This window comes from Microtus oregoni, unplaced genomic scaffold, assembly GCF_018167655.1.
Source record: "Microtus oregoni isolate MIOR12 unplaced genomic scaffold, Mior012 000005F_ref0000423, whole genome shotgun sequence".
In the NCBI taxonomy this organism is placed as follows: Eukaryota; Metazoa; Chordata; class Mammalia; order Rodentia; family Cricetidae; genus Microtus; species Microtus oregoni.
In genome coordinates, this window is record NW_024543064.1 from 45,816,716 (window position 1) to 45,833,447 (window position 16,732).

Below are 16,732 nucleotides of genomic sequence, written 5' to 3' on the forward strand. Positions count from 1 at the left end.
TTTTTTAAAGAACCAACCCTTTGAGTGACATTGTTCCCCCAACTTCTTCCTAAGCATCTTTGTTACCCATATGTAGGAAGGCTGCTATTTTCTGTTAACTTTCTAGAGTACCACGTCCTGAAAGTGTGTGTAAGATCTAAGTGCTTCCAGTAATGTCTTTATAGTCTTTACAGATGATACGTATAGAATCATATCATCTGTAAATAAGGATGCTTTGACTTCTTCATATCCAATTTGTATCACTTTTATTTCTGTTTCTTGTCTTGTTACCCAAGCTAAGAAAGTGTGGGCACCCTTGCTCGTTCCTGATTTGGGTGGAAATGCTTTCTGTTTTTACACACACACACACACACACACACACACACACACACACTAACCTTTAATATTTGTTTTTAATGAAAATTATCTCCTTAAGCCCTCCCTTTGCAGCCACATAGCTTTTTACTACCAAAGAGTTCCATTGGTCCTTTTAGGACAGTTTATAGGAAGCATAACTATGGGCTTGAATTGCACTGAAGTCTTTCTCTTTTTTTTTCTTTTTTCTTTTTTTTTGATTTTACTGTGCTCTACATTTTTCTCTGCTCCCCTCACTGCCTCTCCCTTCCCCTTCAACCTTCTCCCACAGTCGCCATGCTCCCAATTTACTTAGGAGATCTTGTCTTTTTCTACTTCCCATGTAGGTTAGATCTATTTAAGTATCTCTTATTGTCCTCATTGTTGTCTAAGTTCTCTAGGACTGTAGTTTGTAGGCTGGTTTTCTTTGCTTTATGTTTAAAAACCACCCATGAGTGAGTACATGTGATAACTGTCTTTCTGTGTCTGGGTTACCTCACTCAAAATAATGTTTTCAAGCTCCATCCATTTGCCTGCAAAATTCAAGATGTTTTTATTTTTTCTACTGTGTAGTACTCCATTGTGTAAATGTATCACATTTTCCTTATCTATTCTTTGCTCGGGGGCATTTAGGTTGTTTCCAGATCTGGCTGTGAACATAGTTGAACACATGTCCTTGTGGCACAATTGAGCATCCTTTGGATATATACCCAAAAGTGGTATTACTGGGTCTTGAGGAAGGTTGTTTCCTAATTTTCTGAGAAATCGCTACACTGACATCCAAAGGGGTTGTACCAGCTTGCATTCCCACCAGCAATGCAGAAGTGTTCCCTTTTCCCCACAACCTCTCCAGCATAAGTTGTCATCAGTGTTTTTGATCTTGGCCATTCTTACAGGTGTAAGATGGAATCTCAGAGTTGTTTTGATTTGCATTTCTCTGATGACTAAGGATGTTGAGCATTTCCTTAAGTGTCTTTCAGCCATTTTAGATTCCTCTGTTGAGAGTTCTCTGCTTAGGTCTTTACTCCATTTTTTTTTTATTGGATTATTTGTTCTTTTGATTACCAATTTCTTTAGCTCTTTGTGTATTTTAGAGATCAGATCTTTGTCTGATGTGAGGTTGGTGAAGATCTTTTCCCATGACAGATGTACCTTCTATTCTTACTCTCTTTGGGGTTTTCATCATAAGTTGCTGGATTTTGTCTAAAACCCTTTCTATATATATATGGAAATAATAATGTTGTTTCTGTTCTAAAGTTCATTTATGTGATATAGTTCACTTTTGAATGGCTTTGTTGAACCATATCTATATCTCTGAAATGAAGCCAACTTGATCATAATAAATGATCTTTTTGATGTGTTTAGTTCAGTTTGCAGATATCCTACTAAGAGTTTTTTGTAGTGGCATATTGTTTATGTTTTAACAATAAAGCTTGCTTGAAGATCAGAGTGCAGAGCTAAACCACTAGAGGCACGGAATGGTGGCACACACCTTTAATCCCAGGATTTAAAAGACAGAGGCAGACGAATCTCTGTTAGTTTAAGGCCACTCTGGGCTACACAAGATTGAATCTCTCTAAAAGAAACAGAGCTCACACAAAGGTGATCCCAGCACTTGGGATCCAAATGCCTTTAATCCCAGCACTAGTGAGGTAGAGGCAGGAGTGATATGGCTGGGTGAGATTGGAATATAAGGCAGAAGGAGACAGAAACTCAGTGCAGTCTGAGGTTTGGTGGAGACAGACAGAGTCTGGAGATGCAGTCTGAGGACAGGATCTGGTCTGGGCATTGGCAGAGGTAAAAGAACTCTCTAGTGGCTGCTCTCTCTGCTTCTCTGATCTTCAGCATTAACCCCTACATCTGAATCTGGGTTTTTATTATTAAGACCAACCAGAAATAATGCTACAATTTTGTATCTATGTTTATCAGGAAAACTTGTCTGTAATTTTCTTCTTCTGTTGTGTCTATCTGCTTTTGATATCAAGGTAATACTGGCTTCATTAAAAAAAATTTGACTCATTATATCTTTTCCTATTCTACCAAATAGTGCAAGAAGTATTGGCTCTTCTTATTGAAGAGTGTGGTGGAATTCAGCAGTGAATCCATCTGAATCTGTCTTTCTTAGCTGAGAGATGTGTTTTTCACTACTGCTTCAGTTTTGTTACTTGTTATAGATTCATCTAGATTGTTAATCTCATCTTGGTTGATTATATGTATGTAGAAATCCATTCATTTCTTCAGATATTCCAATTTAGTGAAGGGTCTTTTAAGGTCTACTGTGTGTTGGTTCTTCAAATTTTGCTGGTATATGTTGTCTCCGTTTTCTTTTCTTTTCTTTTTTTTTTTTTTTTTAACAGAACTTGCCTCAAGTTTATTTGTAAAAACAGCATAAGGTCCTGAACATCTGCAAATACTGTGTAGGTGTTCACACCAGTCCATCTGTCTTCACACTGGCAGACTGCGACCTTTTTTATGGGGCCTTCACAGGGGCCTGGGCACCTTTGGGAGCCTGAGCTGCAGCTGAGGCCTCTGCCTTGGCTTGAACCTTGGGCTTTGTTTTTTGGAGCCTACGACCCCTGGCCATGTAGCTTCTAATCCACTTCCCAAGCTTGGGGTGAGCAATTAAAGCCAGACGGGTGAGTTTGCGGGTGGGGCCCTTTGGCACCTTGGGCTTCACCACCTGGGGCTTCACCAGGGCCTTGATGGCCTCCGCACGTGCGCTCATGGCCTTTGCATTATTTGCCTGCATCTTCTTCAGGCCTTTCTTGTTGTGCTTCTTGGCAAAGCGCATGTTCCTCAGGAACTTGGGGTCAACCCCCTTGAGAGATTCGTATCTTTGTGACCGGGGTTTCTTGATGCCGTTTCTGTGCCATTTCCGGGACTGGTTGTGTGTGGTGTGGTTCTTGGACTTGGCCATGGCTGGACGGTAATCGGAGGCTCCCGAAGCGCCTGCGACCGGAAGAGAAAGAGCTTTCTTTTTTTTTTTTAATAAAAAAAATTGTATTTACTTAGAAGCATTCAGAATGTCAACAAAACAGCTGCAATTTTTTTTGCAATTACAGAGTGGTATTCAGTTAACAGAACAATAATTATCTTCGTATAAACTGCATCAGAGACAACTGAAGATGAAAAAAAAAAACTACCGTCCCCATATATAACTAATTTGTGCTGTGCACCAACAAGAACCTGCTTTAAATTTCCATGCCAATTTACAACCCCCAGACTGTACCAGGCAAGGTTAGTGGCTATTGAAAATACCACTAGGACAGGGCTATCTAAAGACACATTCAGTAGTGTGTTAACTATACAGAAAAAGACACTGTACAGTTTAAAAAAAAACCTTACACAGCCTTACATTTTAATTTTTTTCTTTAAAAGGAGTGAGTTGTGTACAGGGGAGTTAATTGCTTTATAGACAAGAAAAAAAACTGCGTTAGAACCAACTTATTCATCATCATCATCTTCTTCCTCATCTTCGTCTTTCTCTTCTTCCTCCTCCTCTTCATCCTCTTCGTCTTCCTCATCATCTTCCTCTTCCTTCTTTTTCTTGCTCTTTTCCGCCTTGACCACTCCCCTTTTCACTGCATAGGGTCTTCCTTTAGCTCTGTAAGCAGCAATATCCTTTTCGTACTTCTCCTTCAGCTTGGCAGCCTTCTTTTCATAGGGCTGCTTGTCATCTGCAGCAGTGTTGTTCCACATCGCTCCCAGTTTCTTTGCAACATCCCCATGGATAGCCAGGGTGTTCTCCTTTGATTTTGGGGCGATACTCAGAACAGAACAAGAAGAAGGCCGAAGGAGGCCTCTTGGGTACATTGGAATCCTTGAACTTCTTTTTGGTCTCCCCTTTGGGGGGGATGTAGGTTTTCATTTCTCTTTCATAACGAGCCTTGTCAGCCTTGGCCAAGTCTTCAAATTCCCCCTTTTCTTTAGCAGGCATGGTCTTCCACCTTTCTGAGCACTTCTTGGAGAACTCTGAGAAGTTGACAGAAGCATCCGGGTGCTTCTTCTTGTGTTCCTCCCAACAGGTTTGCACAAAGAATGCATACGAGGACATTTTGCCTCTCGGCTTCTTAGGATCTCCTTTGCCCATGTTTAGTTGATTTTCTTCCGCGAGGCACAGAGTCGCCCAGTGCCCGTCCGGCTCTCGCTTGCCCCGGCGCTGTCTCAATGTACTGCAATGGCTTTGTTGTCTCCGTTTTCAAATCTGCTTTTACTAATTAGCATCTTCTGATTCTTTTTATTTTTCTCATGGTTGTGATGAAAATACCTGAAAAAAGGCAACTCAAAGAATGAAGGGATCCAGTCCATCACGGTGGGGAAGTCAGAGCAATGGGACATCCAGAAACAGAGAGGGCATGAAAGCTAGTTAACATCCCCGTAACATCCTCGTTTTCCTTTATTCCGGGACCTCAGCCCATGGGATGCTGCTCATAGTTTTTGTTGGGGCTCCTTCCTAAGTTAATGTAATTTAGACCACTCTTCAAAGACACTTTAAAAGATAACTTGGATGGTTTATTATTTAATTTTTCTCATCACCATGACCCAATGCCTCACATAAACACCGTAAGTGCAGACAGACGATTCTGCTCATGGTTTCATGGTAGGAAAGACATGACGTCATCCAGACTAGTCGAAGTTCCTGTCATGGCGGAGGGGCATGCAACAGCTTGTTTACATCTCAGTGGATCATGAAAACAGAGCTCTTTGGCCTGACATGGGTGTGTGATTACACCTCAGAGCCCAACTCCCCATGACTTACTCCTTCAGCAAGTCTCACCATCATAAAGCTTCCACAAATACCCAAACCAGCCAGGGAACCAAATGTTCTGCTCTATGAACCTTTGGAGGGAATTTCATATTCATAACAGCTGCTTATAGTAGTCATGTTGTTCCACAGTTACCTATTTTAGGCCCTGAGAAACACCAACATGTTTTCCCTGGCCTTTACAGTTTCTTTTGGGAAGTGTGATGTTATTATGATCTGTTGTCATTTACATGTGTTTAGAATTTTTCTTTTGCAGTTTTGAAATGTCCTGTGAAAAGATTGCTTATTGGTCATGTCTATTTAGGGTTTTAAATACCTCTTGTAGTTGGATGCCCACTTGCCATCTTGAAAAACTTACCGTCTTTGAAGAAATGTTTTTTTTTTTTTAAGCATTTGGTGTTTTTGGTTTGTTCATACAAACCCTTTATGCCTTCTAGAGCCTATTGCATATGGTCCAAATATCTCGTATATGGCTTTTCTTTTCACCTTATAGTGACTATTTTGCGAAACATGTAAGTTCTCTCACCGTATAAGCTAACATATTTGTACTTTTACAAAATCCCCCTACTTTGAGGTGGTCATTGTGAAACCATAAAAGAAGGACAAAAATTTTATATCTGAGATAGTATTTTCTTTTGGTTATTGAGTGGGTTTACTACATGTTAAACTGGCAGATCTTGTATTTAATGTCTGACATGCCTTGTGTTGTAGGACACAAATATATATCTGGCTGGCACAGAAGAAGGCCTTATTCACAAGTGTTCCTGTTCATACAATGAGCAATACCTAGAGACATATAGTGGACACAAGGTCAGCTTAATTCTTGTAGATTTGGAAACTGTATCTGCTGGTATTTCTGAAAGGCACATATGATGTGTTTAATAGATGCAATAAGTTTACAACTGTGGGTTAGTTGCCCCTTGACTAAGTGCATGGGCTGATCCCAAAAAAACATTGTTTCTCGCTCATATTGATTCTCTGTTTCTTTATGATCATACATCCAAACTTGTTTGTTTTTCATTACGTTATCTGATGTCCTTTCAGAAGGCTGTAATACCTGTTAATAGTTACTCTCCATTTTCCCAAGTGTGTTTTTATATTGAATAATTAAAGGAAGATCAAATTCATAGCTTTGCTTTCAGCTAAAGCAGTTCCTATGTAGTGCTCAGGGGTGTTTGTAGCTTCCAGAAATCTTAATTAACTTCTAACTTATTGGCCAAATTTAAAAATATAAGATTTAAATATTCTTTTTCCTATGCATGACATTTTTGCATTCCCAGGGTCCAGTGTATAAAGTCACGTGGAACCCATTCTGTCCTGACGTCTTCTTGAGCTGCTCTGCAGACTGGGGTGTCATGATCTGGCGTCAGGAGACTCTCAAGCCGTATTTGAGTTTTTACCCAACTACTTACGTTGTTTATGATGTCGCCTGGTCTCCAAAATCCGCTTATATTTTTGCTGCTGCAAATGAGAGCAGAGTAGAAATTTGGGACCTTCAAATCAGCACGTGCGTATTGAATGCTATGCTTTGAGTGATGTCTCCAGCAACACAAGCAGTTCAAATCAAAAGATCTCTCCTGTAGCTTTGTCACCAGGTAGAGCATGCTGTGGCTCAAGCAGTGCCAGTCACAACTCGGCTGTGATATTATAGAATGATTTCCTCTTGAATAAATAACATACATAATAGAGTGGCTATTTGAATGTTCCATCCCTTGATTTTCATTTTCCTGGTAAAAGTATAGTTTCCAGGGCAATGCTTCTCTGGAAACAGAAGAATGCAGCTGCTTTTCCTTTTTGAAGGATACAGGTCGGATGTTTTCATGACCAAGACTAAGAACCATGCCTATTGAAGGTAGCCTTACGCTTCAGCAGTTCATGTAGAACCAAATATTCTTCCGCAAGAGGTAATTATGGTGGCCTGTGGCAGGGCCGTGCCTGCTGCACACTAAGGCATTTCACAGGCAGGGCTGTACTGCACTTCATAGTCTTTTCTCAGTTTGATGAAGCATACCTATAATGTGGAAGGGAGTTTTGTTTAAATTCTAGTTGTAATGTTAGTCACAACTGAGAGCTGAGACACACACACACACACACACACACACACACACACAGAGTCAGAGAGAAAGAGAGAGAGACATAGAGATAGACAGACAGACACAGAGACAGAGAAAACAAAAACTTTGAGTGATGGCAGATGAGTAAAATCACTGTATATGGTCCATAGTATAAGTCTACACACAAATAACTAGCACAAAAACTCGTTTATCTCTTCACATTTAAGTTAGGTGTAGTGATGTTTTGTTTGTAATCTAACAAGTAAAGCTTGCCTGAAAATGAAAGTGCAGAGCTAAGCTACTAGTTAACCATCGAGGCCAGGCAGTAGTGGCACACACTTTCAATCCCAGCACTCAGAAGACAGAGGCAGATGGAGCTCTGGGAGTTCAGGGTCACCCTGGGATGCACGAAATTGATCCAGTCTAAGAGAAACAGAGCCAGGCAGTGGTGGCTCACACCTTTAATCCCAATCCTCGGGAGTCCTATTCCCAGCACTAGGGGGGATGGCGTCAGGAAGGAATATGACTGAGCGGAGAGAAGAATATACGGTGGGAGGAGACAGGAGCTCAGTCGTTTCCTAGAGACAGGATTGCCCCTTTCAGTCTGAGCATTGGTAGAATAAAAAACTCCCTAGTGGCTGGCTACTCTGCTTCTCCAGTCTTCAGCATTAACCTCCATATCTGATTCTGGGTTTTTATTTCTTTTTTTTTCTTTTTTTTTTTTATTGAGAAAAGAAAAAAAACCAAATTTCCTCCTCCTCCCAGCCTCCCATTTCCCTCCCCCTCCTCCCACCCTTCTCCCCCTCCTCCCACCCTTCTCCCCCTCCCCCCACTCCTCTCCCCCTCCCTCTCCAGCCCAAAGAGCAGTCAGATTTCCCTGCCCTGTGGTAAGTCCTAGGTCCTCCCCCCTCCGTCCATTTCTAGGAAGGTGAACATCCAAACTGGCTAGGCTCCCACAAAGCCAGCACATTACGTAGGTTCAAAACCCCGTGCCATTGTCCTTGGGTTCTCATCAGCCCTCATTGTTCGCCATGCTCAGAGAGTCCAGTTTTATCCCATGCTTTTTCAGTCACAGTTCAACTGGCCTTGGTGAGCTCCCAATAGATCAGCTCCACTGTCTCAGTGGGTGGGTGCTCCCCTTGTGGTCCCGACTTCTTTGCTCATGTTCTCCCTCCTTCTGCTCCTCATCGGGACCTTGGGAGCTCAGTCCAGTGCTCCATTGTGGGTCTCTGTCTCTGTCTCCATCCATCACCAGATGAAGGTTCTATGATGATATGCAAGATATTCGTCAGTATTGCTATAGGATAGGGTCATTTCAGGTTCCCCATCCTCAGCTGCCCAAGGAACTAACTGGGGACCTCGGCTTGGGCATCTGGGAGCCACTCTAGGTTCAAGTCTCTTGCCAACCCTAAGGTGGCTCCCTTAACTAAGAACCATGCTTCCATGCTCCCCCATCCAACCTTCCTTCATCCCAATCCTCCCCCTTCCCCAAGCTCCCCCCATTCTCCCCCTCTCCCCCCTCTCTCCCCATCTCCCCTTACCCCCATCCCACCCCACCCCCAAGATCTCAATTTTCTCCCCGGCAATTTTGTCTACTTCCCATAGCCAAGAGGACAACTATATGCTTTTCCTTTGGTTCACCTTCTTACTTAGCTTCTTTGGTATCACCAATTGTAGATGGGTTTTTATTTCTTAAGATCAATTAAAATTTGTGCTACAGGTATGAATTAAATTTTCCTGGTTGTAACTTGCTTGTTTAAAGAATGAAGTTTTTGATTAGGAGCAAATGTTATTCAAAATTTGGGAACACTTTAGGAGATTTTTGGTTTGTTACATCATATTTTTTAAAAATCAAACTTCCCTCAGTTTGTATCTTTTAAAAGAACATTTTCATGTGACACATAAATTTTCAGATAAACTATTTCATTACAGTTTGGATCCTCTGATTGTGAATGTTGCTAACCCTGGAATCAAGTTCACAACCGTTCTCTTTGCCAAGCAGACAGATTGCCTTCTCGTGGGAGACAGTGATGGGCAGGTTGCAGTCTATGAACTGAGAAATATGCCTACTGCTTTGGACAATGGCCGGGTAAGACTTGGATGCAAAATTTTTAGGTCCTTTTGTGACTCTGTTGTGTTGTAACTTTGTAGCATGGCATGGATGTACATTTAGTGACACATAGGAGGTGTGTGGGGTAATGAGGGGGTCCCAAGTGTCTCTGCTTTTACTGTACATGGTATCCAAGCTTGTCCTCAGTCAGTCTCAGTTCCTTAGTTATAGACAATAAATAGTGAGGATATGATGGCCCCACAGATGACCTTAAACACCATCGGGAGGAGCTTGATGTCATGCCTACTGTGCAACCAGGGCTTGGACAGTAGGTGAGGCTGAAATAAATGTCTTCAGAGATTGTCTACTGTTCTGGAAGTGAGAATTGGTTTCCGGTGCTTCACCCTATGCGGCTATTCAAATGTGAGCATTATGTTGCCGAATTTTGACAGAAAAGCTCAGTATCCTCAATGCACATTATTTTTATGATAGATTTTCAGTTTTTCTTTGTTTTGGTTATTTCAAATAATAATCTGGTAAATATCCTAATATGAGAATGTCAAAAGGTTTAGTACTATTTCTGTGAGCATAACCTACCTACCCCTCCTTCATAGTTTTGGAAAGCAGTTATAGCCCCAGTAATAAAATGAAGTAATTCTTATCAAGGTATTATATCAAGTGACATCAAAATTTTTCTCTATTAGTTTCAACCAAGAGTATGTCAAAGGTTTGGAGAGCTCTTGGTTTCATTTATAGGAAAGATATGTACCAGGTTTCTTCCTTCCTTCCTCCCTCTTTCCCTCCCTCACTCCCTCTCTCTCTCTCTCTTTCTTTCTTTTTTTTTTAAGATGAGAGAGCTCAACCCAATCACAGCATGCTGGGAGTTTATTTAGTTTTCACATTCAATACAAATTTGCATTTACAAATTTTATCCAAATGTTTTTTTTTTCCCCAGCAAGAAGGGGGTTTTAGTCTGGATTTTATAGCAAAGTTTTGGGAGAACCACATGAATTCATAAAGCCATTTTTCCCCTGGAGATTTTAATGTGAAGCCCTTATGGCACAGATACTGAAATCACTTCACGAAAGTAGTTTACATGTGTAAAGTCCTTCTAAAAGCCACCAAGAATGACAACAGAAAATAGAGAGAGGCAGAAGGAGACTCTTTCTTTAAGTCAAATTCCTTTTGTTCCTAATTCAATTTGTTGGGACTGAGGGTGTAGCTGAATAGTAGTTTATGTTTAGCCCATATGAATTCCTGTCTTCCATTTCCAGTACTAGAAGGGAAAAAATAGATCTGGATCCAAAAGCCACTATCAAAACTAATAGAGCTGGTGTTAATATTAGTCAACAGGATGATAGGATTTTTTTCAAAATAAAACGCTTAAACATTACATAAATCAGCTTTCTGTTTTATTGTTTTTATTGAATTATATATTTTTCTCCCTTCCTTTCCCTTTCTCCCTCCTCCCCTTCTGTCCTCTCCCATGGTCCCACGCTCCCAATTTACTCAGGAGATCTTGTCTTTTTCTACTTCCCATGTAGATTAGATCCATGTATGTCTCTCTTAGGGTCCCCTGGGTTGTCTAGGTTCTCTGGGACTATGAATTATAGGCTGGTTTTCTTTGTTTTATGTCTAAGAGGCACTTATGAGTGAGTACATATGGTATTTGTCTTTCTGGGTTTGGGTTGCCTTACTCAGTATGTTTTCTAGATCCACCCATTTACCTGCAAATTTCAAGATGTCACTATTTTTCCCCCACTGTATAGTACTCCATTTTGTAAATGGTGTGCCAGATGTCTAAGGCTGCTCCTGGGAAGTGACTCATAAGGATAGGAAGGCATACAAAAAGAACTTCAGAGCTGCCAAAGCGCTCAGTAAATCAAAGTGTTTGCTGTGCAAGCCTGGTGACCTGAATTCAATTCCTTTAATCCATGTAAAGATGGAAGGGGCATGGTAGGGATGATACTGACTCCACAAAGTTGTCCTCTCACTTCCACACAGTCAGCATGACATTGCACCTACACACTCATTTACTTTTTCTTTTGTAGGAACATTCTGGTGTGGGAGGTCCTTGTGTCTATGTGTTGCTTTTATTGGTTAATGAATAAAGAACTGTTTTGAGCCTATGGCAGGGAAGAACAGAACTAGGCAGGGAAATCTAGGCAGTATTCTTGGAGAAAGAAGGGCAGAGTCAGAGAGAAGCCATGGAAACACCAGAGACAACAGATGTTTGGAACTTTGCTGGTAAACCACAGCTGTGTGGTGATACACAGATTACTAGAAATGGGTTATTAATATGTAAGAGTTAACCAATAAGAAGCTAGAGCTAATGGACCAAACAGTGATTTAATTAATACAGTTTCTGTGTGATTATTTGGGGTCTAAGCTATCCAGGTGGCCGGGAACCAACAAGCGGCCTTCCTGTTACAACATTGTTTCTTTTATTAAAAAAAAAAAAACAAGACAAAGAGGCCTTTGTTGAATGTGTGTGTGTGTGTTACATGTATGTGTCATCATGCATACTTCTATGTTTGTGCAGACACTAGGGGAGGACATTAGCTGCAATATCACCTGAGAGACTCACTCTCACTAAAGCTGGATCTAGATTGGCAATAAGCAGCTCCCACAGATCCTCCTGTCTCCACCCACCCACAGTGCTGGGGTTGCAGGCACTCAGACAGAGGGCAATGCCCAGCCTCTTATGAGGTTCTGGGGATTTGAACTCAGGTCCCCATGCTTGCACAGCAAATGCTCTTCCCCTCTGAGCCATCTCTCCAGTCTGTATTTGTTGATTTGGGTGGATATGTATTTTGTAAACAAAGAAAGCTACCATGCAGCCCTTGTGTGTAGAGTGCTAGAGCAGAGTTCAATGAATTGGTACAGGTTTTTGGACCACATGTTCTTTCTCTCGTTGCCAGTTACTGTTTGTGACTTTCCAGTAGAAGGATTTTGATTTGGGGGTTCTGAGAGTTTTAAATGGAATGATTTCTTACATTTTGGTGTTTACTGGAGGAGTCTAGGGGCAATAGTCATCAGATAATACATGACAAATGGTTGGCTCCAGCCCTGGCCCAGCAAAGGGACTCTGGTTAGGGTAATTTAAACAAATGCCATGACTCACATCTTGAGAACTAAAAAACTAAAGTAAGTATAGTCAGGATGTTAAGAGAATAGAGAAATATTTATTAGCCACAGCTGGCAAGGGAAACACAGGAATTATTGCCAAAGCAATGCTTGTCTTGCTTAATGACTAACAGAAGTATTAGGTTCCTGTGTGACATGAGCGTGGGACCTGGTCCAGGTTTGCAATCATAACTCTGTAGTATAGCTAACTATAGACAGGATGTTCCATCCCTTATCTGTCATGATCGTGGAAGCACCAACACTTCTCTTGCTGTGATAAAGGTCAACCACTAGGCATTTAAGTTTTGCTTTAAAGAGTTATGGTTTAGAATTCAGTGGAAGTCAGTGCAGTGGGCCTTGTAGGAAGAAATCTCTTCCATGACTAGACTGTAGAGATTACCCTTGAATACTTCATTGGCCACTATGGCTTGGTATACAGATATTTGCCATATTTTTCTCTTTTTGGGATATATATATAGTCTTTAAAAGGTGGGATGTTTAAAATGGAGCTTAAAAATATGATATGTAATATTATAGAGTACTGTTGAAAGATACTGAAGGCACTCTTGGATTGATAAGATACCTACTGAGTGCACCAAATGACAGGGCCTGTCTTAGGCACCAAGGATCATCACAGAGCAAGCTGCAGGACTGATCGCTTTCATTAACCCAAGTGAGAGACAGAAGCAGGAAGGACAGCTTTGGAAAGCACATTAAGGTTAGAAATGGCCAGGCTTTATTTTGTTGCATTACATGCTGTAAGAAATGGCCAGGTGTTACATTGTTACATTGGAGGCTGTAAGAAATGGCCAGGTGTTACACTGTTACATTGGAGGCTGTAAGAAATGGCCAGGTGTTACATTGTTACATTGGAGGCTGTAAGAAATGGCCAGGTGTTATGTTGTTGCATTGGACTTGGGTGCTGTAGGCTGAGGAAGCACTAAAGGCAGTGGGTGCGGTGCAGGACAGAGGACTGGAACTGACTTCTGAGATACAGGGGCTCCTTGGTCTTTAGCGTTTAGATGCGGTTGGCATTCCCATCTCCCATAATCTTCAGATGCCGATTTTCTCAGGCTCCCTTTTCCCTTGTGGTAGGGGGAACTTGGTCTTCTTTGGTCTTCTTGTCTTTCACTCTAAATTCTTATGTTCTTCTCATCTTTGGTTTTTATCCTCTTGTCTGTAGTCATCTTGTGATTTTTGGTACAAACCTACATGAAAATCAAGAAGCCTGTCTCTAAGACAACTATTGCCAGGTCAGGAAAGAACTGGGAATGCAGGGGAGCAAGCTCAGGCTTAGGCACGGAGGCGCTAACGCTGCCCTTCCATCAAATCCTTGTAAAATTGTTTGTCCAACTTCATTAAAAGAGCCTTTACTGGCAAAGCAGGTATATACCAGGAAGCAAGTGTCATTATTTAAACCTTCCCCTGTTTGTTCCTCTTTTCCAGTCTCAATGGATGCCCATTAAATGTGTATATATCTAACTTTCAAATTTCAAATGGCATTTTAAAGGCAGATTTACTGTTCAGATTGAATTTTATTGTATTGTAATTATGGGTTTTTCTTTTCTTTTCAGGGAGATGTAATAAACGTTCTGCTTGGGTCCAAGACAAACCAATCAGTATAATCTATCATTTGGATTCTGTTGCATTTTATTCTTGTTTTAGGAAAAGGGAATAACATTATATACCATAAGATTTTTAGTTTTAAAAGAGCAATATGGGGTCTATACCTTCCATTTAAATTAAATTAGCTTCTATTTCAGAAATGTGATTAGTTTATAATATAAAATAAGCTTAAGGTTTTTGTTGGGATTTTTTTTAATTTTCTAAAGATATTTCTGCTACACTTCTTGGTCATATTTGAAGTATCTATTAGCAAATACATATGCCTGTAAAATGTCTAAATAGCTTAAAAAGTGATTTTTTAAAAAAAACTTAGCTATTTTTAGAATTACTTAATCTTCAGTCATTAGAAGGTAAAATTCCAGCAACTATCAAACCTGCTTCCCAAGCTCTGCTTTTATGATTTACAGCCGCACGGCCACTTCTATGAGCACGGTGAGTTCTCACACCTGACTTGGAACATCGTTGCTGTCCTCCTAAATCCGAGCCCTGAAACTAGAGAGCTTTGTCAGACCACTTGACAAGCTAGGGGATGGAGCAGCAAATATCAGCATCCCATTGTCCAGCTAGCCAGCATCCTACTCTCTCGTCAGAGGGCAGCGCTCATCTGAAATATGTCTTTACCTTCCTCTGAAAGTCCTGAATCATCTGCCATGAAGTTTCAGCCCAGACTTGCGTTGTCTCTGCAAGAAAACAGACGGTCTCTGACCTATACATTGTGTCAGGAGTTGTCTAAAGAGGTCTAGGGAGAGATTGGGTAGAAAGGGTAGAGAACCCTCCACACCCATCCACTGACACACACTGCACAGACTGCCAAGAGGTGGTCCATGTAGGTCCTTAACAAGTAAGTATTCAGGGCATGGCAGCCTGCTCAGTAAAGTGTTGTGAGTGGAGAAAGGAGATGAGGTTTGTGAAGCTCACAGAGGCTCTGGAGGTCGTGAATGTCTATGCTGGCGATAAGAGTCCATAACAGTGAGAAGATAAGTTCTGACGACAAGCAACCATCGCCTCGCCATTTCCAGAGTTTGGCAACCATGCATTAAACAAAAGCAAGGAAGTTTTTAGGTGGTTCTTGAGTTTAGGTCAGGTCATAAAAATTAGATGGTTTTCTGCTGGTCTAAGTCATTGTGGCTGTCTTTCTGGAAGATTAAACTGTGTTACTTTGAGTAAGAAAAAAAATAAAAACTTGATTTAATTGAAAAAATGTATTCCTTTTTATTGTAATGGTTTTTAAAAAATTATATTTTTTCTCTTGTTTAATAAAACCTGGCTGAAAAATAAAGATGTCATTTTGGACATTGGAGAACTGACGTAAGGAACTGGACCTCCTCTGCTTCACTCTCTCCCCTCTATCACGTGGGCGGAAATGATGCTCTTACATCTGTAGATTAGGGGTGACTTTTGACTTTCCTTTGTGTTAGGCAAAATGTAGATAAAGAGAATCAGGTTAATTTAAGTTAAAAGAGCTAAGCTAAAGTCAACCATTCAAAACTAATAATTCTCCATGTCAGGACTGGGGCTGGTTGGTGACCCAAAAGTAAAAGCCTGCTACAAAATATAGAAAATAACATTATATTTCTTAGATAACTAAGTTTCTTCTTAAAAAATTTTGCATTTGTTTTTGTTTTGTGATGTGCAGTGGGTAGGGTACTTTATGTGAAGGCAAGAGGACAGCTTACCCAAGTTAGTTCTTTCCTTTCATGGGTAGATAACTGTATTTCTAAACTGGGATTCATGCCTGGTATGGTAAAAGTTGGCAAGATCAGTTGCTTAGTGCCTCCTTCCCTGCTAGACCGTGAGCTTCTTGAAGAGAAGGACTGTGTGCTGGGCTCACCACACTACCCCTTCTGTTGGGAATGTGAGAAATACCTTTTGAATATAAGGATGAAGAAATATAACTTCCTTCTTGCAGATCCTTATCACAATATGGTTCAAAAGCTTGAATTTCCTCAGAACCCTAAGAAAATACTTTAGGATCAGAGTTGATAAAACATTTGAACTGTATAATTTATAGAGAACACAGAGTCAATTTGGAATGTTCATGAACATAGCTGCAGCTTTCTTCCATTTTATTACAGTAAAATCCATTTTCCCCTTCAATAAAAAGTAATAACAAATCCATGGTCACTTTTTGGGTTTTTTTTCCTGTCTTCTTTTTTGATGAAGATTGTCATTACTTTGTGTGATTGTGTTCCCACCAGCAGTTGGAGAAACAAGGTTTATCTAATGTAATATATCTAATTTACATTAATGCAATGTAAATACAAGGAGAAGGGTGCAAGGCTCATTCTGATCACTCAGAGCCTGGTCTCCTGAGAACATCTTTACCCTTTGTGCTATGGTGTGCTTGCTCCTGCAGGAGATGCATGCTCTCCTGGTGACCTACCTCAGTGATCTGTTTATTGAGGACTTTGTTTCAAGTTTCCTCCAAACTTGTAGACTGTTTACTAGCATATTAGCTTTTATGTGGCAAACTCATTGGGAGTAAAACTAAAAGGCTGACATTTATATGAGACCAGCTTCTAGATGGAACAGAAAATGCAGTATGTCCACTAAGCCTGACATTTAAAACATTGTTATGAATCTTAGAAAAATAACCATTTCTTTTTTAAAATTGGAAAAAAAAATGTTGCAATAAGGCCACTTGTTTGTTTCCCGACTACTCAGCCCCAAAATAATCTCACAGAAACCATATTGTTTGCAATACTGGTTAGCCAATAGCCTAAGCATATTTCTGGCTAACACATATCCTAAACTAACCCATTTCTATTAAACTGTGTA

At 40.6% G+C, this 16,732-nt stretch overlaps 1 protein-coding gene and 1 pseudogene across 2 annotated transcripts in view; one reads left to right on the top strand and one right to left on the bottom strand.

Annotated features, from left to right (window-relative positions):
* Dnai4 (dynein axonemal intermediate chain 4) overlaps positions 1–15,143 on the top strand; it is a 71,256-nt gene extending 56,113 nt beyond the window's left edge. For both annotated transcript variants that reach the window (XM_041652906.1, XM_041652907.1), the window contains 4 exons: positions 5,810–5,908; positions 6,379–6,605; positions 9,085–9,241; positions 13,903–15,143. In XM_041652906.1, the coding sequence (XP_041508840.1) occupies positions 5,810–5,908; positions 6,379–6,605; positions 9,085–9,241; positions 13,903–13,953 (534 nt within the window). In that variant the 3' untranslated portion in view covers positions 13,954–15,143. The remainder of the gene's footprint in view (positions 1–5,809; positions 5,909–6,378; positions 6,606–9,084; positions 9,242–13,902) is intronic.
* LOC121448728 lies at positions 3,778–4,426 on the bottom strand (annotated as a pseudogene).
* Positions 15,144–16,732: the final 1,589 nt, after the last annotated feature.